The sequence below is a fragment of the Molothrus aeneus genome, chromosome 24 (genome assembly GCF_037042795.1).
Source record: "Molothrus aeneus isolate 106 chromosome 24, BPBGC_Maene_1.0, whole genome shotgun sequence".
Taxonomy (NCBI): domain Eukaryota; kingdom Metazoa; phylum Chordata; class Aves; order Passeriformes; family Icteridae; genus Molothrus; species Molothrus aeneus.
Window position 1 is genome coordinate 5,466,602 of NC_089669.1, and position 21,642 is coordinate 5,488,243.

Genomic DNA, 21,642 nt, shown 5'->3' on the forward strand with positions numbered 1-21,642 from the left:
GGAGGAGCTGTGGGGAGAAGGACAGCCCATCCTGCTGGCTGAGATTAGGCACTCATCTCTTAGGAGGAGGAAGAACAGGATGAGAGTGGCTGTGAGGAAGAGGATGGGCGTGAGGATGAAGATGAGGACTCGGCCAGTGAAGAGAGCCTGGTGGACTCGGACTCGGATGCAGAGGAGAAGGGTAAAGTGGAGATGTGTGTGCAGCCATGGGCATGGAGGGGCACTTGCTGGCATCTCTGGCAATATGCTCTGCTCTTGGGGAGGCAGAGCCCACCATGCCCCAGCCACGTCTGCTCTGTGGGACTTGGAAGAGCCCCAGGGCTGCTGCAGTGCTCCTTCAGTGCTGCTGCTCCCCAGCAATGGGGGTTCCCATCAGCTCCTCTGTCCTCTCCATGTGCTGTGACTCAATGGGGCCATGCAAGTGATGCTCCCCATGCCTCCCAGCCTGACTTTCTCCTCTGCCTCCAGCTGTGAATTTCCAGGCTGACCTGGCAGATCTGACCTGTGAGATTGAGATCAAGCAGAAGCTGATTGATGAGCTGGAGAACAGCCAGCGGCGGCTGCAGACCCTCAAGCACCAGTATGAGGAGAAGCTGATCCTCCTGCAGAACAAGATTCGGGACACACAGCTGGAGCGGGACCGGGTCCTGCAGAACCTCAGTGAGAACTGCCTCACCCTTGGGATCCCATTCCCAGACCCCAGTTCCAGCTCAAGCCCAGCTAACTCTAAGTCAAAGCATCCACCCCTTGCTCTGGTAGAGCTTTGCCATCCCCCTGCTTCTCCTTGAATCCCTGGCACCCCCAAAACTCTGCTTGTCTTGCCAGGGGAGCAGCATCAGTCAGCTGCACAGCTCTGCACCCTGCTGGTGCTGCAGAAGGGTGGCAAAGTCTCTTCCAGCCTTGAGCACCACTTCATGAGCTTCGGGGACTCCTGGGGAAACTGGGGGGCAAAAGACCCAATGGTGTGGCTGATCTCCAGGCTTAGATAGGACAGGGTCACCCCTGTGTGTGGCTGTGTGTCCCAGTCTGCAGCTCTGCTCAGGCCAGCCCTGTATCTCCACTCAGTGCTGAGCTCTTCCAGCAGATATTCCCAGAGAGACCCCAGTTCCTGATGGGTGAGGGGTGCTCAGATGGGCAGGGAGGGATGCAGTGCTTGGTGCCTCCAGGCAGGTCTGTGGGTACAGGCAGATCCTGAGGTGCATTGTGAGCTCTCTCCCCACCCACCAGGCACCATGGAGTGCTACACCGAGGAGAAAGCCAACAAGATCAAGGCAGACTATGAGAAGCGGCTGAAGGAGATGAACAGGGACCTGCAGAAGCTGCAGGCAGCCCAGAAGGAGCACGCTCGCCTGCTCAAGAACCAGTCCCGCTACGAGCGGGAGCTGCGCAAGCTGCAGGCAGAGGTGGCCGAGATGAAGAAGGCAAAGGTACCTGGATGTGCCGGGGCAGGGAGGAATCCTGGACAAGGCCGGAGCAGTGTTTTGCACTCTGGTGGCAGTGCAGAGTGCTGTCTGCTGGGTGTGTGGTGCCCCGGGGCGGTGGCACAGCGGCCCCTCCTTGCAGGTGGCGCTGATGAAGCAGATGCGGGAGGAGCAGCAGCGGCGCCGGCTGGCCGAGACCAAGAGGAACCGGGAGATCGCGCAGCTCAAGAAGGAGCAGCGCCGGCAGGAGGTCAGAGCCGGGCTTGCCATGTGCAGGAGGCATGGAGAGGGGACACTTCAGAAGCAGGGGGAAGGACCACAAGGGTCCCCAACTCCCTGCTCTGGGTTATCAGCATTTTTGGAGGTGTCTTGGGCTGCCAAAAGCCTCTGCACTCTGCCTTGAGATTGTGACTGGTCTGGCTGGGGAGAGGGGGTGTTTGTCCTGCTCTGGCACTCCAGGTGCTCACAGATAGCTTGGTGAAGCCTCACTGGAGGTCCTAGCAGAGCACAGCTGGATGAATGGCTCCCAGAGGCTTCCCACTGCTCCTGTTGGAGTTGTGGGGATGCTGTGGGAGGGGAAACATGCAGCCAGAGCCAGGTCAAGGCTGGGAGACTGCTCAGTGTTAAAATCAGGGGTGAGACTGTGACAAAGGGAGTGGGGAACCTGCAGCCAGAGCCAGGTCAAGGCTGGGAGCCTGCTCGGTGTTAGAATCAGGAGTGAGACTGTGCCAAAGGGAGCACTGGGACTGCAACCACGTCTGGGCTGGACCTCAGGGGTGTCTTTTTCTTTCTCACTCATGCAGTTCCAGATCAGGGCTCTGGAATCTCAGAAGCGACAGCAGGAAATTGTGCTGCGGAGGAAAACGCAGGAGGTGAGGAAAGGGCGTTTCCTCCACATAGCCCCCAGCTTCCATGGGGGTCTGGGCCCCAGTGCTTGGCTCAGAGAAATCCCATCTTTCAGACAGGGCTGGCTTTGGGAATCCCAAAAGGCAGGGGGAGGTTTTATGGCTCAGAAACCAGGTGGGAAATGATGTAGGCAGCAGCAGAGTTCCCCATCCTGAGCAGCAGAGCCTGGTGGCAGGGGTGGGCTATGAGGGAGCAGAGGGAGCCCTGTGAGGCACAGATGTCCCTGGGCTTTGCTGCTTTGCTGTTCTCAGACCTGTGGGGCCTGGGGGTGATGCCAATGGGTTTAGGCTGGGTGAGACTGCCCAGCTGACACCATTTGCCATTCCTTTGAGGGAGTCCCCCCTAAGCTGTATGTTCCTTGGTAGCAGCAGGCAGGCAAGGAGACTCCACACGGCTCCTGAGGGTGCTGATTAGATGAGGGTTTATTGGGGGTCCCACCCCCAGGAGCAGCATGGTTTCTGAGGGAGAAGGGGGGAAGGGGTAGGGAGGGGAAAGGGGCCAAGAGAGAGCCTGGTCTGCCTCCCACAGCTTAACAGGGAGGTTCAAAGTGGGCACGGAATAAGCCTTGGGCCAGTGGGATTACAGATCCATGATACTGCAGGGGAGGATCACAGGCTTGGATGAAACCCTACATTTTCCAGGGGTGAGACAGAGCATACATTTAACAGAGATGTAACAGCACAGACCCCCTCTCCTGTGTCCTCCCTGCGCGCAGGTGTCGGCGCTGCGCCGCCTGGCCAAGCCCATGTCGGACAGGGTGGCGGGCAGGACGGGCCCGAAGCCGGCCATGCTGGACTCGGGCGCCGAGGTCTCGGCCAGCACCACCTCCTCCGAGCCCGAGAGCGGCGCCCGCTCCGTCTCCAGCATCGTGCGCCAGTGGAACAGGAAAATCAACAACTTTCTGGGAGACTCCTCAGCCTCCATTAATGGGGCTCGGCCTGTCAGGTCAGGGCAGGGGCTGGGTGGTCGGGGGTGAGACATCCCAGGGATCCCATGCCTGGCTTTTGGCGGGTGGTGGAGATTGAAGGGTGGCTGCTTAGTGTCAACTTGAGCCATATTAAATCACTGATCCTTTGATAAGCTGTGCTGGCAGAGTGTGACTGTCACCTGGGCTTGAGCCCAAAGCTGGCCTTCCATGAGGATTAAATGTTGTGGCATAAACCCTGCTGGACTCATCTCTTGTCCCGCTTTGCTAAGAGGAAAAGTTGGGTGATATATGGTCTCCTTAGGCCAGGTCTCATAAGCTCTTGGAGATCTATATCACACCCAAGATAGCTCAGCTACCTTAGAAGGCATCAAATCAGCAGGATGGCTTCTGTGGTAGTGTTGGAAACAGAAAAGTTTTAATAAAAGGCAAAATAACAAAACTCTTTACAGAGAAAAACTGAGCCAGGTGCAAGAGGTTCTTGCTCCTGGTAAAACACCTCACAAAAGCCATTAGTTTCTTTATTCTTTTCTTTATCTAGTAAATTGCTCAGGTGGCACTTTTTGGCTCCTGTCCAATTGGTTACCCTTAAGTTTGAGGTGAAGTCCCCCAAATCCTATGAGGTGTCTTTTTACCTAATCAAAGAAAGAACCTTTGAGCTTTTTTCCTTTTTAAGGGGACAAAGATAGTTTTGTCACTCTGTCAACAGAGAGCACATTCCTCCAGTTGGGCAATGCAGAAACAACACAGATGCATCCTCTGTTTCTGGCCAGCCAGATGGCAGATCCTGGGGCAAGCCCAGCTCTCCAGCACGGTGTGGCCATCTGCCCAAATGCCTGTTCTTCCCTCTGGCTGTAGGAAGAAGTTCCCCAAGAAGGGGTCGAGCCAGACCTTCAGCAAAGCTGCCCGCCTCAAGTGGCAGTCCCTGGAGCGGCGCATCTTCGACATTGTCATGCAGAGAATGACCATTGTCAACCTCGAGGCAGACATGGAGAGGCTCATCAAGGTGGCTGTGGCCCTGGGGACAGAGAGGGCTGGCTGGTGGGGGCAGGACAGGGAGGTGGCCATGTGGACAGTGCTAATCCCCCTTCCCTTTTCCCCCAGAAACGTGAGGAGCTGTCGCTGCTGCAGGAGGCGTTGCTGGGCAAGCGGGCAAAGCTGCAGGCAGAGAGCCCCAAGGAGCAGAAGGGTCTGCAAGAGCTGAACGAGGAGATTGAGGTGCTGGGGGCCAACATTGACTATATCAACGACAGCATTTCAGACTGCCAGGCCACCATCATGCAGATTGAGGAGACCAAGGTGGGCAGAAGGACTGGGTCTGGCTGGCAGGGAGAAAATGAGAGCATCCCTCTGTGGCAAGAGCATCCCTGGGCACAGCCAGCTGGGGCTGGGCTCTGCTCAGAGGACCCAGAGTCCTCTGAGCTTTCACTCTTGGTGGGGCTTCACCTACACAGTCACTTCTCATTAGGTGATTAATTACAGAGAGGAGTTCTGGCAGGTCCTTGCATGTCCATGCTGCCCTGGAATTGTAGGGAGCCTGCAGCCCCCATTTGCCCATGGGGCTGGTGGTCACTTGTACCCATGGTTGTTGCTTCATGCACTGGAAACATCCCAGGAGGATTGGCTTTTTCCCAGCAGAAACCATCTAGATTTTGTGTCCAGTTGTGATACTGGGCATGCCACTGGGCAGCTCCCAACTCCCCTCAATGCCTGCAGCCTGAAATGGAGGCTATGTGCTGTCCCTGGCTTGTCCCCAGCTGTCACCTTGATTAGCAGGGAAGAAGGGCTGCTGTTAATTCACACTAGGCTTTGGGTTGTGGATTTGGGTGAGCCTGGTATCTGTTCAGTGTCTAGTTTTGTGCTGGAATCAGAATTTCTGTAGCAGTGCATAAACCCTTCAGCACTGGACAGTCCCATGGCTGGATGTCCCCAGTAGCCACTGGGCAGGCTGGGGAGGGTGAGGGTTGGACTGGGCAGTGCTTGCAGGGTGATGGAAGTGCTGTGCTTGCCATGGAGGCCCATCCAGCAGCAAAGCTACCCTGCTGCATCCAGCCCTTGTCCCTCTGTGTTTCAGGAGGAGCTGGACTCCACAGACACCTCGGTGGTGATCAGCTCCTGCTCCCTGGCCGAAGCCCGGCTGCTGCTGGACAACTTCCTGAAAGCCTCCATCGACAAGGTGTGGGGCAGGGCTGGGCTGTGCATGTGTGACAGGGCTTCTTTTGGGGTGCCAGGGTGGGGGCCTGGTGGCCAGGAGCTTGCCTGAGTGCCAGCATTGCTTGCACAGGGGCTGCAGGTGGCCCAGAAGGAGGCGCAGATCCGGCTGCTGGAGGGGCGCCTGCGGCAGACGGACGCGGCCAGCTCCTCACAGAACCATGCCCTGCTGGATGCCCTGAGGGAGAAGGCTGAGTCACACCCCGAGCTGCAGGCACTGATTCACAACGTCCAGCAAGGTGGGGCCTCAGGCAGGGGCAGCTTCAGGCCAGGTGTGCTGCCTGTGGGCTGCGTGCCCACCTGGACTGGGCCTGCAGAAAGCATTTGGAGGAGCTGTGGCTGGGACCCTGCCCAAGGGCCCTGTTGGGTGGGAGCGTGTGCCCTGGATAACAGGGACAAGGACTGGGTCACCCCCCATGCCCTCCTGGCCATGGATAACAGGGACTGGGTCACCCCCCATACCTTTCTGGCCATGGATAACAGGGACTGGGTCACCCATCACACCTTACCTTGGCCATGGATAACAGGGACAAGGACTGGGTCACCCCCCATGCCCTCCTGGCCATGGATAACAGGGACAAGGACTGGGTCACCCCCCATGCCCTCCTGGCCATGGATAACAGGGACAAGGACTGGGTCACCCCCCATGCCCTCCTGGCCATGGATAACAGGGACTGGGTCACCCCTACACCTTTCTGGCCATGGATAACAGGGACTGGGTCAGCCCCCATGCCCTCCTGGCCATGGATAACAGGGACAAGGACTGGGTTATCCTTCATACCTTCCTGGGCTGCCCCCTCTGCTGCAGGGTTTGGGGTGGTTGGTGACAGTGGGGTCCCCTCTGGGTCCCCTCTGCTGATGCATTGTCTCCCTCTTACAGAGAATGGCTACACCAGCACAGATGAGGAAGTTTCAGAGTTCAGCCTGGCCTCAGATGGGAGGTGAGCACCCAGCCTGGCACTGTGATGCCATTCATGGACCTCGTAGAGGGCCATAGATGAACAGAGCCCCACCTGAGCTTTTCTGTGGTGCCCAGCCCTTGGTGGGTGGAGCAGGATGTGTCTTGGACACGAGCAGGGAGTGAAGGCTTGGTCATTCCTTGGAGAAGGGGTGCTGGGGGGCAGAGGGTGACCCAAGGAGTCTGGTGGAGCAGTGGCACCAGCTTTCTGAAGAGAGTTTGGCACTGAAGATCCATCTTTGCTCCTTTCTCATTGCAGCATCTCCCAGTCTTTCACCATGAAGGGCTCAGCAAGCCAGGATGACTTTAAGTTCAAGGTTAGTTGGCCTTTTTGTGTGGGCTGGTCACAGAGGCTGGGAGGAGGGAGGGAGGGATGTTCAGTGATGCTTCAGGCCTCTGCTCTGCAGTCTGAACCTTGGGGAGCCAGGCTTGGCATAAGACAGTATGGCTGCTCTGTGGATGGGCAGAACCAAGGTCTCCTGGTACAATGGTCCTGTCCTGGAGCACCAGAGACTTGGGAAGCACCCACCACACCAGGCAGTACCTTCCAAATCTGAGTGGCACTGAGGATGTCCCCATGGAGGGAAGCAGCCACTGTTCTGTACAGGCTGTCATGTTTGCTGGAGGGCTGGCTGATGGGCATCCCAGTGGGACCTGGGGGAGCTGGTGTGTGGCCAGAGAGCACAAACTCTTCCAGCCCCCATTGGGGACTGCTCCCACTGCCCCCTGTGCCCGCCCTGAGCCCTCTGCCCTGCTCTAGGGAGAGCCCAAGCTTTCGGGGCAGATGAAGGCAGTGTCAGCTGAGTGTCTGGGACCCACGCTGGACGTGTCCACCAAGAACATCACCAAGTCCTTGGCATCCCTCATGGAGATCAAGGAGGACGGGATTGGCTTCTCCATCCGGGACCCCTATTACAAGGAGAAGGTGTCGCGCACCATCAGCCTGCCCACCCGGGGCAGCACCTTGTGAGCATGGGCCAGCAGGGGCTGGGGGGCTCAGGGGGCATGGCCTGGGGACCTGTGCCTGGCCTGTGGACGTGCAGAGGGGTGTGGGAAGCCCAGTCCTGCATCTGTCCATGCTTGGCTACAGCATGCCATGGGGAATTTCCTCAGCGGGGCTTGGAGAGTGTGTAGGAGTGTGTTGGTGTCCTTTGCAGATGGAGAGGAGGATACTTCAGAAGCAGGGGGAAGGACCACGAGGGTCCCCAACTCCCTGCTCTGGGTTATCAGCATTTTTGGAGGTGTCTTGGGCTGCCAAAAGCCTCTGCACTCTGCCTCGAGATTGTGACTCCAGCCCAATCTCTTGTTTGCTCTTCTGGGGGAGGACAGAGGTGTTGACTGGGGAGGGATCCTGGGGCAGGGCAGGCACCCACTCAGCTTTGTTCACTTGCTGCAGTCCCAGGCAGTCCCGGGGCTCGGACACCTCACCCCTGACCCGGCGGAAATCCTACGACCGTGGGCAGCCTGCCAGGTGAGCTTGGGAGAAACACTGACACGGCCAGGGGGGCTGTGTGGCCCAGGATTCTTTCTGGGCCCAGTCAGGTGCCAGGTGAGCAGTTCCAAGTCATGTGTCCCTCTGATCCTTTGGCTCAGGCCTGCAGACATCGGCTTCACACCGCCCTCCTCCCCACCCACCCGTCCGCGCAACGACCGCAACGTCTTCTCCCGTCTCACGAGCACCCAGAGCCAGGGATCTGCCTTGGACAAGTGAGTCCTGCTGGGGTGAGAGTGTCTGAGCGAGGGGAGCCCAGACCAGGATAGCACATGGCCTGTACTGAGTCCTGTGGGGGTGTATAGCATCACCAGGGCTTGGATTGGCTCCAGCCAGTGTCCTGTCCCCTCTTCACCTCCCTGCTTCTCCCTGTGAGGGAGCAGCTGCCATGGCAGGGCTGTGCTCCTGCCCACTGTGCCCCTCTGAGCTCACAGTGCTGGCCTCTGCCTGCAGACAGGGTGGTGCCAGACTTGGAGGCCCGGAAAGACGAGGGAGCAGGATGGGTGAGGGGATGAGGGCTCAGAGGAAGCTGATGGGCTGGCACCCAGCCACAAGTGCTGCTCCAGCCTCTCCTGGCAGCAGGTCAGGTGCTGCTCTGGGCTTGCTAGCAGCGCTGGTGTTCCCTGATGGAGACCTGCTGTCTGTTCCTCACGTGCCTTCCTGCTCTTCTGCTCTCCCCTGGTTCTCCACGTGTGCTTCTCCTTCTCCCTCCCTCCACTCCTTCTCTCTGTCCTACACTGGCTTGGATGCAATAACAATCTTCCACCTCTGACTCCACTGCTGCCTTCTCTACTCTGGGTTTTCTCTCCCATAATCCTGCTAATTTTCTGCCCCTAGGTCTGATGACAGCGATTCCTCTGTCTCGGAGGTGCTGAGGTATAGACAATTCTATTTATTATCCCTTCCTCTGCTCCTCCTTCTCTCTGTCAGATGCCTGCTCTCCCTGTCCCTGCATGCTCTGCCTGCAGCTTGCTGCTCTCCCCCTTCCCAGCTTGTGTGTCTGTCCCCCTGGCATGCCACCTCTGGTGCCTGATGCTGTCAGTTCAAGCTGTTCCTGCTTGGATCAGCCCTTGGTACGTGGTGCTGGGCTCACTGGTGGGTGCTGGCTGGTTTGGGTTGGCAGCATGTTCTCATCCAGCTCTCATGGGTTCTTCCCAGCATGAGGCCACCACGTCCCACCCCTTCCCCAGCTCTCCAGCAGGATGGTGAGATGATGGGAAGGGTGCTTGCAGTACATCCTTTGTGCAAGCTTCCTCCAGGCAGTTACCTCAGGTTCAGCTCGTGCCTGGTTGTGCTGCCCTGGTGCTGAGTTGGCAAAGGTCAGTCTCTTCCCTAAAGAAATCGAGTGAGATTGTGGTGCAGAGCTCAGCCTTGGGGTTAAGGTTCTCCTGGGCTTCTCTCCCTGCATCCACCTCACTACAGAGGTTTCCCAGAACAAAGGGCCACATTTCCCCCATCCTTTAGGAACATTGCAGCCTTCCAGTGCCTAAAGGGGCTTGTAACAAAGAGGGAGAGCAACTTTTTACATGGGCAAATAGTGACAGGACAAGGGGGAACAGTTTAAAACTGAAAGAGGAGAGATTTGGACTAGATTTTAGGAAGGAATTCTTCCCTGTGAGGATGGTGAGACCCTGGCACAGGCTGCCCAGAGAAGCTGTGGCTGCCCCATCCCTGGAAGTGTCCAAGGCCAGATTGGATGGGGCTTGGAGCCCCACCTGGTCTAGTGGAAGGTGTCCCTGCTCATGGCATGGACATGGAATGAGATGGTGTCTAAAGTCCCTCCCAACCCAAACCATTCCATGATTCCATGATCAGCTGTCCAGCACCCAGGGGTCCCCTCCCTCTGCCTGTGCCCTGAGCTCCTGCAGACCCCCTGTCACTGGGGAGGTGACACCAGACCAGTCTGAGAGGGTCACCCTGGGCAGTTCGTAGTCAGGCAGCCACTCAAAATCCATGGAAGATGCAGTGCAGGGATTTCCCCTTGGATTCAGTGTTGCTTTGAGGCTGGTGGAAGCTCTGGGGGTGAGGGGAAGGCTGTTGGCTTGGCTTTGGTAAGGGCAGAGCTGAGGAACATCACATGCATGTGATTTCCAAACCCAATTAATGAGCCTGTGCTTGTCCTCACAACTAATGCAAACCTTGCCCTGCTCTAGCCCCATGCTTCAGTTTCCCTGCCTGTAAGAAGAAACAAGCACAACTTTGGGTGTTGTGGCTGTGCTTGATGACCAGGTCACACCCCTGCCAGGGGTCACACACAGCAGGGTCAGGCTGGTGGTGCTCAGCACCCTGAGCACGTCTGAAGTGGAGGGTTTGGCAGATGATGTCCCCCAGGACAGAGCAGTGTTCCTTGGCAGGGGTAGGTGCTCTCCTGCCCAGGGCCAGCAGTGGGGGCAGGAACAGCCATTGCAGCAGGGACGTGGGGGGCAGATGCTGGTGCTGCCCTTGGTCACTCTTGGGATCTGTGTGAAGGAGCGAGGCCCTGTCTGCAAATGCCACCAGCCAGAGGTGACAGCTCCAGGGGATGGGGGTGCTGATACTGGAACTCTGAAACATTATCCCAGCAGAGCTTCAGCTTCAGGCTGGAGACTCCAGAAATGGGCCTCAGGGCCAAGGAGCTGAGTCTCCTGAACTGTCCTGGGTTTGTGCTGGTGAGGCAGGAGAGGTTTGGGGGGAGAGCAGAGGTCGCTGGGCAGCCTCCCCCTTTCCCTGTGTGATGGCAGGGGGTGCCCATGGGGACATTCTGGGGTTTCCACAGAGACCTCAGCTCAGACAGGCCACCTTCAGGTGGAGCAGCCTGTCTCACTCTGGGCTTGGTGTGAGCCAGCTCATGTTCTTCCATGCCCTGGGGCTGTGGGCACTGTACCTGTTCTCTCTCTCCTGTGAAGGGGCATCATCAACCCGGTGGGTGGCACCAAGAATGCCCGGACAGCCCCTCTGCAGTGTGTCTCAGTGGCAGAGGGACACACCAAGCCTGTGCTCTGCCTGGATGCCACCGATGAGCTGCTCTTCACGGGCTCCAAAGGTGGGTGATGGGCAGGGAGGATGCAGATGCTGTGGGAGCAGGGGAAGTGTTGGCATTACAGGGGTGGTCCCTGTCTTCAGTGTTGAGCCCTGCCCCTGTGCTGGGGCTGGCTGGCTCCTTTCCTCTGGCCCTGTGGGTGGGGGGGACATGCTCAGAGGGAATATTGTCCCCAGGCCACCATGCCCTTGGAGGAGACACCCCCAACACTCCTGGGCATGTTCTTCCTCCCACAGACCGCAGCTGCAAGATGTGGAACCTGGTGACAGGCCAGGAAATCGCCTCTCTCAAGGGCCACCCCAACAATGTGGTTTCCATCAAGTACTGCAGCCACACGGGGCTGGTGTTCACCGTGTCCACCTCGTACATCAAGGTGTGGGACATCCGCGACTCCGCCCGCTGCGTCCGCACCCTCACGTACGTCAGCTCGGGGACCTGGGCACTCTGGGCTTCTGTGGCTCTGCAGGAGCCTTTACAGAACTGGCAGGGGCTGGGGACATGGCCAGATACAGCTCCTTAGTGCCAGTTTGGAGGGCTGCTTCCTGAGGGAACAGGGAGGTTGGGAGAGGTTGGGGTTGGAATTCCTGGGGACTCCTGCAGCAAAGACTCGGGGTCATAAAATCACAGAATGTGCTGAGTTGGAAGGGACCCATCAGGATCATCAAGTCCACCTCCTGGCCTTGTGCAGGACACACCAACAATCCTGCCCTGTGCCTGGGAGCGTTGTCCAAACACTTCTTGGACTCAGACAGGCTCAGAGCTGTGCCCATTTCCTGGGGAGCCTGTTCAGCACCACAGCACCCTCTGAGGGAAGAACCTTTTCCTGACATCCAACCTAAACATCTCCCAGCTCAGCTCCAGCCATTCCTGCCAGTCCTGTCACTTGTCATGAGAGAGAAGAGATCAGTCCCTGTCCCTCTGCAGCCCCTCAGGAGGATGTTGAAGACCCCAGTGAGGTCTCCCCTCTAGGCTGAACAAACCAAGTGACCTCAGCTGCCCCTCATGAGGCTTCCCCTCCAGACGCTTCACCATTCTCATGGCCTTCTTTAGGATGCTCTCCAGTGGCTTCATGTCTTTTTTATATTGTGGTGCTCAAAACTGCCCTGAGGGCTTGAGGTGAGGCTACCCCAGTGCAGGGGCAGGACAATCCCCTCTGCCCAGCTGGCCATGCTGTGCCATGGACATCCCAGGACATGGATGTCCCTCCAGGGCAGTGCTGACTCATGTGCATTGACCAGGATGCCCAGGTCCCTTCCCACAGCTGCTCTCCAGCCTCTGTTCCCTGCTGTGTACACACAGCCAGGGTTGCTGTGTCCCAGGTGCAGAATCCAGCACTTGTTAAGGGTCAGGAGCTTTGAAGAGATTTTGCAGCTGTTCTGAGAACTGACAGCTCCCATGGGGGGCACAGCCCCAAACAGCAGTGTCTGGGTAAATCACAGCCTCTTCAGTGGGAAACATGGGGCTCTGTGAGGAGTTTGAGGACCAGAAGGGAGCATGGAACAAATGGTAGCTGTGGCTGCCAGTCTGGAGTAGGGCTCAAAGGTTAGGACAGGATGGTAGGTAGTAACAGCAGCCTCCTCGAGCCAGGTCTCATAAGCTCTTGGAGGTCTATTACTCACCCAAGATAGCAGTGTTGGAAACAAAAAAGTTTAATAAAAGGCAAAATAACAAACAGAGAAAAACCAAGCCAAGTGCAAGAGGTTCTTGCTCCTGGTAAAACACCCCACTAAAGCAATTTGTTTCTTTGTTCTCTTCTTTTTCTAGTAAATCGCCCAGCTGGGACTCTTTGGCTTCTGTCCATTTGGCTATCCTTAAGTTTGAGGTGAAGTCACCTAGACCTATGAGGTGGCTTTTTCACCTAGTTGAGGAGAGAAACTTCTGGGCTTCTTTCCTTTTTAGGGGGACAAAGGACAGTTTTGTCACTCTGTCAGCACGGGGTACATTCCTATAGTAGGTCAGAGTTACCCACTTGCTGTGGCACAGGTCTCCTTTCCCCATGCAGCCTCAGCTCACCTGCCTTGGCTTCTCTCTTGGCACAGAGGCCAAGGCCTCTGCTGCCCTGTGCTGGATGCCAGCACTCCCCAGCTCTCCTGTGGGAAGCAGAGAGGCACAGGAGAGCAGAGGAAACTCAGCTGGAAACCAGGGCAGGATGCTCTGAGTCATGCCCAGACCCTGATCCTTGGCTGCCTTTGCAGGCTGGGCACTGGCCTGTGGGACAAAGCTCCTGTTGGTCCCATCGTGGCCAGAGGGACAAGGACACTCCAGGGCCTTTCCTCAGTGTGGGACCCAGCTGTGCCAGCCTGGGGACAGCACTGTGGTTCCTTTCCTCAGTGTGGGACCCAGCTGTGCCAGCCTGGGGACAGCACTGTGGTTCCTTTCCTCAGTGTGGGACCCAGCTGTGCCAGCCTGGGGACAGCACTGTGGTTCCTTTCCTCAGTGTGGGACCCAGCTGTGCCAGCCTGGGGACAGCACTGTGGTTCCTTTCCTCAGTGTGGGACCCAGCTGTGCCAGCCTGGGGACAGCCCTGTGGTTCCTCAGTGCCTCTGGTCTCATCCTTCCTGATGCCTCAGGTTTTGGCTTTTCTGGTTTTCAGATCCTGTGCTGCTTTAGTGTGTGGGTCTGGGCTTCATATTATGGGATGGTGAGCTCTCTGCACAGAGCAGGGAGACAAAACAATTCCTTCTCTAGCTGGGCACCAAGGACAAATGATCCAAATCTCAGGCCCAAGAGCACAAACACCGTGGAATGAAGAGAGAAAAGCAAGAAGGATGGGACTTGATAGGCTAAAGCTGGAATTGGACAATTAATTCCAATATGCAAATGGACCAGAACTTATAAAAGTGAGAGACCCCACGACCTGTCATCCATTTTGGGACCATTTGGGCTCACCTGGGCTGTAGCCCTGGCTGGTGTTGGAATACAAGCCCCTCGGGGTACAGGCCTGGAGGGAAATCTAAGCACAAGGATTGAACTGAAAGCCCTGGAGAAACTGAGATATATAAAGCTACAAAGTGAAATAGAAATACACATTTAGAATATAGAGTTTAGCTTTTAGTAGAAACTTATCCTAAGTGCTTTGAGTATTTAAAAAGCTGCAATAGAGAACAAAAGCTTTTTTGTCTTTAGGCACAATTCTACCATAGTAGTGGCATTTCTATGAGGTTGCTTTGCCCCAGACAAAGTGTAAATTGCTGGGCTCTTGTGCTGCCCAAGGTGGATCTATTGAGGCCTCCTAATTAATCCCTGCTTTATTCTTTAGCTCTGTCTAGTCTCTGTTCTAGGCTCTGTTCAGCCTTGACAAGGCATCACCTGTGGTAATCACATATCCTCTGAACAGAGACAGACACATAGCTCTCCCAGGATTTTCCAGGGAAGCTGTGAGAAAGCTCAGAGAAAAGAATGAGAAACAAGGCTTATCTCCACTTGCTGCACCTGTGTTGTTGTGCACATGTGGAATGTGTTATGGAGATTTCTTTACCAAAGGGCCACTGGTGATGGTGTTTTAGATTCAAGGACCAATTAGGTCAAAGCTGTATCAGACTGCAAGGGCGATGGGGGGGGGTCTGATGGCTCAACCTGGATGCCACAACTTTCCCAGAGAGCGGTCCTGCAAGAGACAACTTCCTAGGGGTCTCAGGCAGTCCTTCAACTGCTGGGTAACCTCATCAAGGGACAGCCAGCTCAGCTCTTAGCAGGGATTTCAGGTCTCAGTGATTTCAGTTCTGCCTTGCCAGGTGTATCCAGGCCAACACAGGGACAAAGAGACAGGAGCACCATGTGGTTGTTCTACAGAGTTCTTTATTCCAGCACCCTGCAAAGGAGGCCAGGGACAGCAGCTCCCTCCTGAACAGGGCAGAAACTGGGAGTTTTATGGTACAAAGGGGGAAAACCAATCAGTCCCAACAAATCTACGTGGGGTTCCAAAGTGTGCTGGGAACTCACCATGACCAAGGAGGATTTCTCAGTCCAGGAGAGTTTGAGATCTTATCACAGCCCATTCAAGGGATACCTCTCCAAGGGAGAGGGCTGGCATGCCCATCTCTCTCCACAGATGGGTTTTTTCTAAATAGGATAATATAATATTATAGGATAATATAGTATTACAGTATAAAATAGTATTATAATATAATATAGTGGTATAGAAATATCAGGGTGCCTCTGTCACAGGAATAATTGACATCTGACTCCAAGGCTTTGGAATGCTGAACACTCTCTTTATTATACTGTATTATATTATATCTATAGTACAAAAAATGCTAAGGAATACTAAAGAAAACTCGTGACTGTCTCTTAACAGTCAGGCAATGGATTTGTGTGATTGATTGGCCAAGGAAACAAAACAATCCTCAGCAAAATCCAATTACCAAATTCCTTCAGGTAAACAATATCCTAACACATTCCACACGTGCAAAACAACAGGAGCAGAGAATAGAGATAAGAATTGTTTTTCTCTTCTCTGAGGCTTCTCTCTGCCTTTCCCAAAAAATCCTTGGGAAAAATTGTGCCTTGCTTTTCTCTGTGAAGAGAAATGCAGCCACATAGTATAGGATAGTAGAATAAAGGTATAGGCTGGGGATGGTGTGGCTGGACAGTGCTCAGGCAGAAAGGGGCCTGGGGGTGCTGGTGACAGCCAGCTGGACATGAGCCAGCAGAGTGCCCTGGTGGCCAAGAAGGCCAATGGCTCCTGGCCTGCATCAGGAATGGTGTGGCCAGCAGGAGCAGGGAGGTCATTCTGCCCCTTTACTCAGCACTGGTGAGGGCACACCTGGAGTGCTGTGTCCAGTGCTGGCCCCTCAGTTTGGAAAGGATGTTGAGATGCTTGAGTGCATCCAGAGGAGCACAACGAGGCTGGAGAGGGGCTGGGAACACAAACCCTGTGAGGAACCACTGAGGGAGCTGGGGGTGCTCAGCCTGGAGAAAGGAGACTCAGGGCTGCCCTCACCACTCGGTACAGCTCCTGAAAGGTGCCTGTGCTCAGCTGGGGCTGGGCTCTTTCTCCAGGCAGCACTGACAGAACCAGAGCACACAGCCTCGAGCTGCACCGAGGGAAATACAGGTTGGATAGCAGGAAAAGTTTTTCATGGAAAGAGTGATAAAGTTCTGGAGTGGCTGCCTGAGGAGGTGGTGGAGTCACCATCCCTGGGTGTGTTTAAAACGAGCCTGGATGTGGCACTGGGTGCCAGGGTTGAGTTGAGGTGTCAGGGGACAGGTTGGACTTGATGATCTTGAAGGTCTCTTCCAACCCTGTGATTCTGTGATTGATCAGCCTCCCACAATCATGGAGTCAATGCTAATTACTCTGAACTCTCCCCCTTCAGGTCGTCTGGCCAGGTGATTTCTGGGGACGCGTGTGCCGGGACCAGCAGCCGCACAGTCACCAGCGTGCAGGGCGAGCACCAGATCAACCAGATCGCGCTCAACCCCGCGGGCACCGCGCTCTACGCGGCCGCCGGCAACGCCGTGCGTGTCTGGGAGCTCAGCAGGTCAGGCCTGGGGGCTCAGCAGGGCAGGGCTGGGGGCTCAGCAGGTCAGGCCTGGGGGCTCAGCAGGGCAGGGCTGGGGGCTCAGCAGGTCAGGCCTGGGGGCTCAGCAGGGCTGGGGGCTCAGCAGGGCTGGGGCTCAGCAGGACAGGGCTGGGGGCTCAGCAGGGCAGGGGCTGAGCTGGGCAGGGCTGGGGGCTCAGCAGGGCAGGCCTGGGGGCTCAGCAGGGCAGGGCTGGGGGCTCAGCAGGTCAGGCCTGGGGGCTCAGCAGGGCTGGGGGCTCAGCAGGGCTGGGGCTCAGCAGGACAGGGCTGGGGGCTCAGCAGGGCAGGGGCTGAGCTGGGCAGGGCTGGGGGCTCAGCAGGGCAGGCCTGGGGGCTCAGCAGGGCAGGGCTGGGGCTCAGCAGGACTGGGCTGGGGGCTCAGCAGGGCAGGGCTGGGGCTGAGCTGGGCAGGGCTGGGGGCTCAGCAGGGCTGGGGCTGAGCAGGGCTGGGCAGGGCTGGGGGCTCAGCAGGGCAGGGCTGGGGCTGAGCTGGGCAGGGCTGGGGGCTCAGCAGGGCTGGGGCTGAGCAGGGCTGGGCAGGGCTGGGGGCTCAGCAGGGCAGGGCTGGGGCTGAGCTGGGCTGGGCAGGGCTGGGGGCTCAGCAGGGCAGGGCTGAGGCTCAGCAGGGCTGGGCAGGGCTGGGGCTGAGCTGGGCAAGGCTGGGGCTCAGCAGGGCAGGGGCTCGGAGTGGCATGAAATGATGCCCCTGGGGAAAATGAAATGATCCCCCTGGGCAAAACAAAATGATCCCCTTGGGCAAAATGTAATTATCCCCCTTGGCAAAATGAATTGATTCCCCTGGGCACAATGAATCGATGCCCTGAGGAAAATTAAATGATCCCCCTGGGCAAAATGAATTGATCCCCCTGAGCAAAATGAAAGCCTTTTTCACAGCAGGAGTTGCCTTGAATAAGTTTTTTCAGGATGCTTTCCTATGGGATCCTAGTGGTTTTAATTTAAAAAAATGTTAAAGATTTTTTAAGATTTAAGATTAAAATTTTCTTAAATCTTAAATTTAAGATTTTTAAATATAACTTAAGATTTTAAATCTTTAAAACGTTAAGATTTTTTAAAATCATAAATCTTAATTTAAGAATTAAACATTAAGATTGTTTAAGATTTAAGATTTAAATTTAGGATTTTTAAATTTAAGATTTTAAATTTTTAAAAAATTTAAGATTTTTTAAGATCTTAAATCTTAATTTAAGAATTAAAGATTCATTTAGGATTTAAGATTTTCTTAAATTTAAGATTTTAAATTTTTCTTACATTTAACATTTAAGATTTTAAGTCTTTAAAAATTTAAGATTTTTTAAGATCATAAATCTTAATTTAAGAATTAAAGATTAATTTAAGATTTAAATTTAAGGTCTTCTTAAATTTAAGATTTTTAAATTTTTCTTAATTTTAAGATTTATTTAAAATTTAATATTTTAAATTTTAAAAAATTTAAGATGTTTTACAATCATAAATCTTAGTTTAAGAATTAAAGATTAATTTAAGATTTAAAATTTAAATTTAAGATTTAAAGTTAAGATTTTCTTAAATTTTAAATTTAATATTTTTAAATTTAAAGTTTAGGCTTTTAAATTTTTTAAAAAATTAAGATTTTTTTAAGATCATAAATCTTAATTTAAGATTAAAAGAAATATTTAAAAAAATTCTTAATATTTAAGATTTAAGATTTGTAAATTTAAGATTTACAGTTGTGACCCAAGGGGTGATGAACAGCACTGGAGCTGTGTGGGGTGCGGGGTTTGTCTGTGCACTGGGCAGAGCTCAGCAGAACAGAAAAGACAAAAGTGGGATGAGCAGCAGGGCCCTGGTTTCCCCTTGTCCTTCTACCTGCCCAGGGCTGTGAACCCTGTGGGCTCTGCAGCCGCATGTTGGCACTCTCAGGATGCACAGCCAGATGTTGGCGCACTGGCAGGATGCACAGCCAGATGTTGGCACACTCTCAGGGTACACAGCCAGATGTTGGCACACTCTCATCCTGCCCTCCTCCTTGGATCACGGGCAATGGGCTCTCCCTGCCCATTCTCCCCCAGAGGGAGCAGCCCCAGCTGGGGCACCCCAGCGAGGGCTGGGAGAGGCTGGATGAGGGAGGCTGGGGGTGAGGCTGGGGGTGAGTGAGGGTTGGGGTGGGGCTGGGGGTGAGTGGGGCTGGGGGTGAGTGGGGCTAGGGGTGAGTGGGGCTGGGGGTGAGTGGGGCTGGGGGTGATGCTGGGTGTGAGTGGGGCTGGGGGTGATGCTGGGGGTGAGTGGGGCTGGGGGTGAGTGAGGCTGGGGGTGAGTGGGGCTGGGGGTGAGTGGGGCTGGGGGTGAGTGAGGCTGGGGGTGAGTGGGGCTGGGGGTGAGTGGGGCTGGGGGTGAGTGAGGCTGGGGGTGAGTGGGGCTGGGGGTGAGTGAGGCTGGGGGTGATGCTGGGGGTGAGTGGGGCTGGGTGTGAGTGGGGCTGGGTGTGGGAGGGCCCTCGGGATGAGCCCCAGCACGGGCAGGGGCTGAGCTGTGCCCTCACTGCCCTCGCAGGCTGCAGCCCGTGGGGAAGCTCAGCGGCCACATCGGGCCCGTGATGTGCCTGACAGTGAGCCAGACACCCAGCAACCACGACCTGGTGGTCACAGGCTCCAAGGATCACTATGTCAAGGTACTCTGCTCCTTGGGGAGCAGCACCCCGAGTCCTGTAGCATCCCATCAACTCTCCTCCCTTGGTCAAGCCCCAAGCCCTCAGCCCTGAAACATTAACTACTTAACAGAGTCATGCCTCCCAAAGGGAGAACAGTCTCCCCCACGGACTTGGTGTCACAACTTCCTCTGGTTTCTCCATCCCTGTCACTGGCTTGGTACCCCTGGTACCACCCCCCTACCCCTGGTGGCCAGGCCCCTCTGCCCAGCCCTTAGCTCTGCCCCCCACCCCTTCCCCTTTATAAGCTGCCTGCTCCACGTGGTTCTTCCTCTTTCCCCACCTTTGTCCCTCAGGGCCTGAGTTACCCTGCTGGAATAAAACCTTGCAAAAGAGCCTTTCTTGCCTCTATCAGTGAGCCAGCTGTGCTGGGTGTTGAGTGGAGGTTTGACTGCATTGCCTGAATGTTAACTCAGCCTGCCTTTGGACAGGAGAGGCTTGCTGGGGACAAGAGATGGGCAGCAGCACCTACCACTTTAACACCCACATTTTTAAAGTCCTGTAGGGAAGCCTAGGTGTTGGGAACCCCTCACTCTTCTCTCCTCCTGAAAGCTGAGCCCAGATTCTGTTTTCACCTCTGCATTTGAGGTTTTCCCTTGTTTCCTCTTCCCAAATCTTGCCTTTTGCTTGGTCCACAATGCACCTTGAGAGAAGAAGTTGCATTTCTCTCATACATCAGCCTCTCTGGTTGGGATTTTCATGTGAGGGCTGACCCAGATGAGCAGTTCACTGTTCTGCTCCATAATCCCTCCCTGATAAAGATGTCTTGTTCCTGCTCAGTCACAGCTCCAGCACAGCAGGAGCCTGTCCCTTCCTTTCAGGTTTTAGCAGGTTGAATTAGAGCTGTCCCCAGGGAAGGGAGGAAGAGTGGTGAGGTGGTGAGACAGGATCCCCCTCAGCTGTCAGCTTGGCTCCAGAGGAGTGTGAAGGTTCACCATGAGTAAAATACAGCAGAGTGGGGCCGTCCCTGGTGGCAGATCTCCTCTGCTTGTGGCAGGACCCTCAGCCCCAAAAGCCTCCAGCAGCCAATGCCCAGTCCCATTCCCAAAATCACTCTGGGTGCCCTGAGCCTGGGACACAGAGGGTGGTGGCCAAACTGTCCAGGGGAGGGAGTCCCCAGTGCCATCTGTGGTTTGTTACCTGCTGCTCTTCCCCAGGTGTTTGAGATCACGGAGGGCATGGTGGGCAATATCAGCCCCACTCACAACTTCGAGCCCCCTCACTACGATGGCATCGAGTGCCTGGCCATCCAGGGAGATGTCCTCTTCAGTGGCTCCAGGGACAACGGCATAAAGAAGTGGGATCTGGAGCAGCAGGAACTTATCCAGGTCTGGAGGGGAGCACAGGGCATAGGGGGGTTGCTGCTGGGGCCTGGGGGTTTGTCCAGGAACCTGGTGCCAGTGGAGCTCACCAGGGAGGGCACTCCCAGTCCTGGGAGTGGGTCAGGGTGTGCTGTGCCCCCATAGTTTGTCCAGCAGGGTGCTTGGGATTGCTGGCTCTCCTTCAGACAGGCTGAGGCATCAGTTGATGTGTGGGGGCTTGTGTTCCACCCTGAATTCTGGGTTGTTGTCTCCTGCCCAAGGGAGAAACCAAGCCATGATTTTGAGCCCACACCCTTGGCTCCTACCTGGGCACCACCAGTTCTACCAGGTCCTGGGGTGTCAGTGAGGAGCTGAGCTCCCTGAGACAGTGACAGGATGGGTGCATGAGGCTGCCCCTGGTGCTGCAGGTGAGGTTGGTCATGGCTGTGCTCTGTGCCTCCAGCAAATCCCCAATGCCCACAAAGACTGGGTCTGTGCCCTGGCCTTCATCCCCGGCCGCCCCATGGTGCTGAGCGCCTGCCGAGGAGGCGTCATCAAGGTCTGGAACGTGGACACCTTCACCCCGGTGGGGGAGATCAAGGGCCATGACAGCCCCATCAATGCCATCTGCACCAACTCCAAGCACATCTTCACTGCCTCCAGGTGAGCCCCCAGCACTCTGCCCCCGTGGCCCCTGGGAAGGGGAGACCCTGGGTTTGAGCTGTCCCCCCTGGGCCTGGGTGGGTGCTGGGTGAGCAGGGAGCGGGGAGGGAATCGCAGCTTTTTAGTCCCTCCTTCATCTCCTTCTGCCCACTGTAGCCTGCCCACGGCCAGGCCTGCCCACTGCAGTGCCAAGAGCTGTCCCTGGCCACCCCCTGCCCACGCTCTGGTGATGCCCTGGGTTACTCCCCACGCAGGGACCCCTCTCCCTCGGGGCTGGGCATTGTCTGCTGCTCTCGGGGAGCTCTTCAGCAGCAAGACTCTGATATCCTCTTTTCGACCCTGTCCCTTTTCTCCCTTCCTTTTTCTCTGTCTCTCTCTGCCTCTCCTTCTCCCCCCCTCCCATCTGTGCCACAGTGACTGCCGGGTAAAGTTATGGAATTACGTGCCTGGGCTCACCCCTTGCCTTCCACGACGCGTCCTTGCCATAAAGGGCCGTGCTACTAGTCTGCCTTGACCCTCCTGCTCTTTGACTCTCTTG

The 21,642-nt window shown here is 55.6% G+C and overlaps 1 protein-coding gene across 1 annotated transcript in view; it reads left to right on the plus strand.

Moving 5' to 3' along the window:
• KIF21B (kinesin family member 21B) overlaps window positions 1–21,642 on the plus strand; it is a 59,382-nt gene that overhangs the window by 30,164 nt on the left and 7,576 nt on the right. Inside the window, exons 13-34 of the mRNA XM_066565094.1 lie at window positions 64–181; window positions 469–660; window positions 1,228–1,427; window positions 1,564–1,671; window positions 2,225–2,293; window positions 3,043–3,272; window positions 4,111–4,258; window positions 4,357–4,551; window positions 5,327–5,428; window positions 5,537–5,702; window positions 6,344–6,404; window positions 6,681–6,738; window positions 7,182–7,387; window positions 7,818–7,892; window positions 8,015–8,128; window positions 8,751–8,789; window positions 10,799–10,935; window positions 11,169–11,349; window positions 16,251–16,415; window positions 18,987–19,104; window positions 20,298–20,468; window positions 20,905–21,104. Of these exons, the coding sequence (XP_066421191.1) occupies window positions 64–181; window positions 469–660; window positions 1,228–1,427; window positions 1,564–1,671; window positions 2,225–2,293; window positions 3,043–3,272; window positions 4,111–4,258; window positions 4,357–4,551; window positions 5,327–5,428; window positions 5,537–5,702; window positions 6,344–6,404; window positions 6,681–6,738; window positions 7,182–7,387; window positions 7,818–7,892; window positions 8,015–8,128; window positions 8,751–8,789; window positions 10,799–10,935; window positions 11,169–11,349; window positions 16,251–16,415; window positions 18,987–19,104; window positions 20,298–20,468; window positions 20,905–21,104 (3,053 nt within the window). The remainder of the gene's footprint in view (window positions 1–63; window positions 182–468; window positions 661–1,227; window positions 1,428–1,563; window positions 1,672–2,224; window positions 2,294–3,042; window positions 3,273–4,110; window positions 4,259–4,356; window positions 4,552–5,326; window positions 5,429–5,536; window positions 5,703–6,343; window positions 6,405–6,680; window positions 6,739–7,181; window positions 7,388–7,817; window positions 7,893–8,014; window positions 8,129–8,750; window positions 8,790–10,798; window positions 10,936–11,168; window positions 11,350–16,250; window positions 16,416–18,986; window positions 19,105–20,297; window positions 20,469–20,904; window positions 21,105–21,642) is intronic.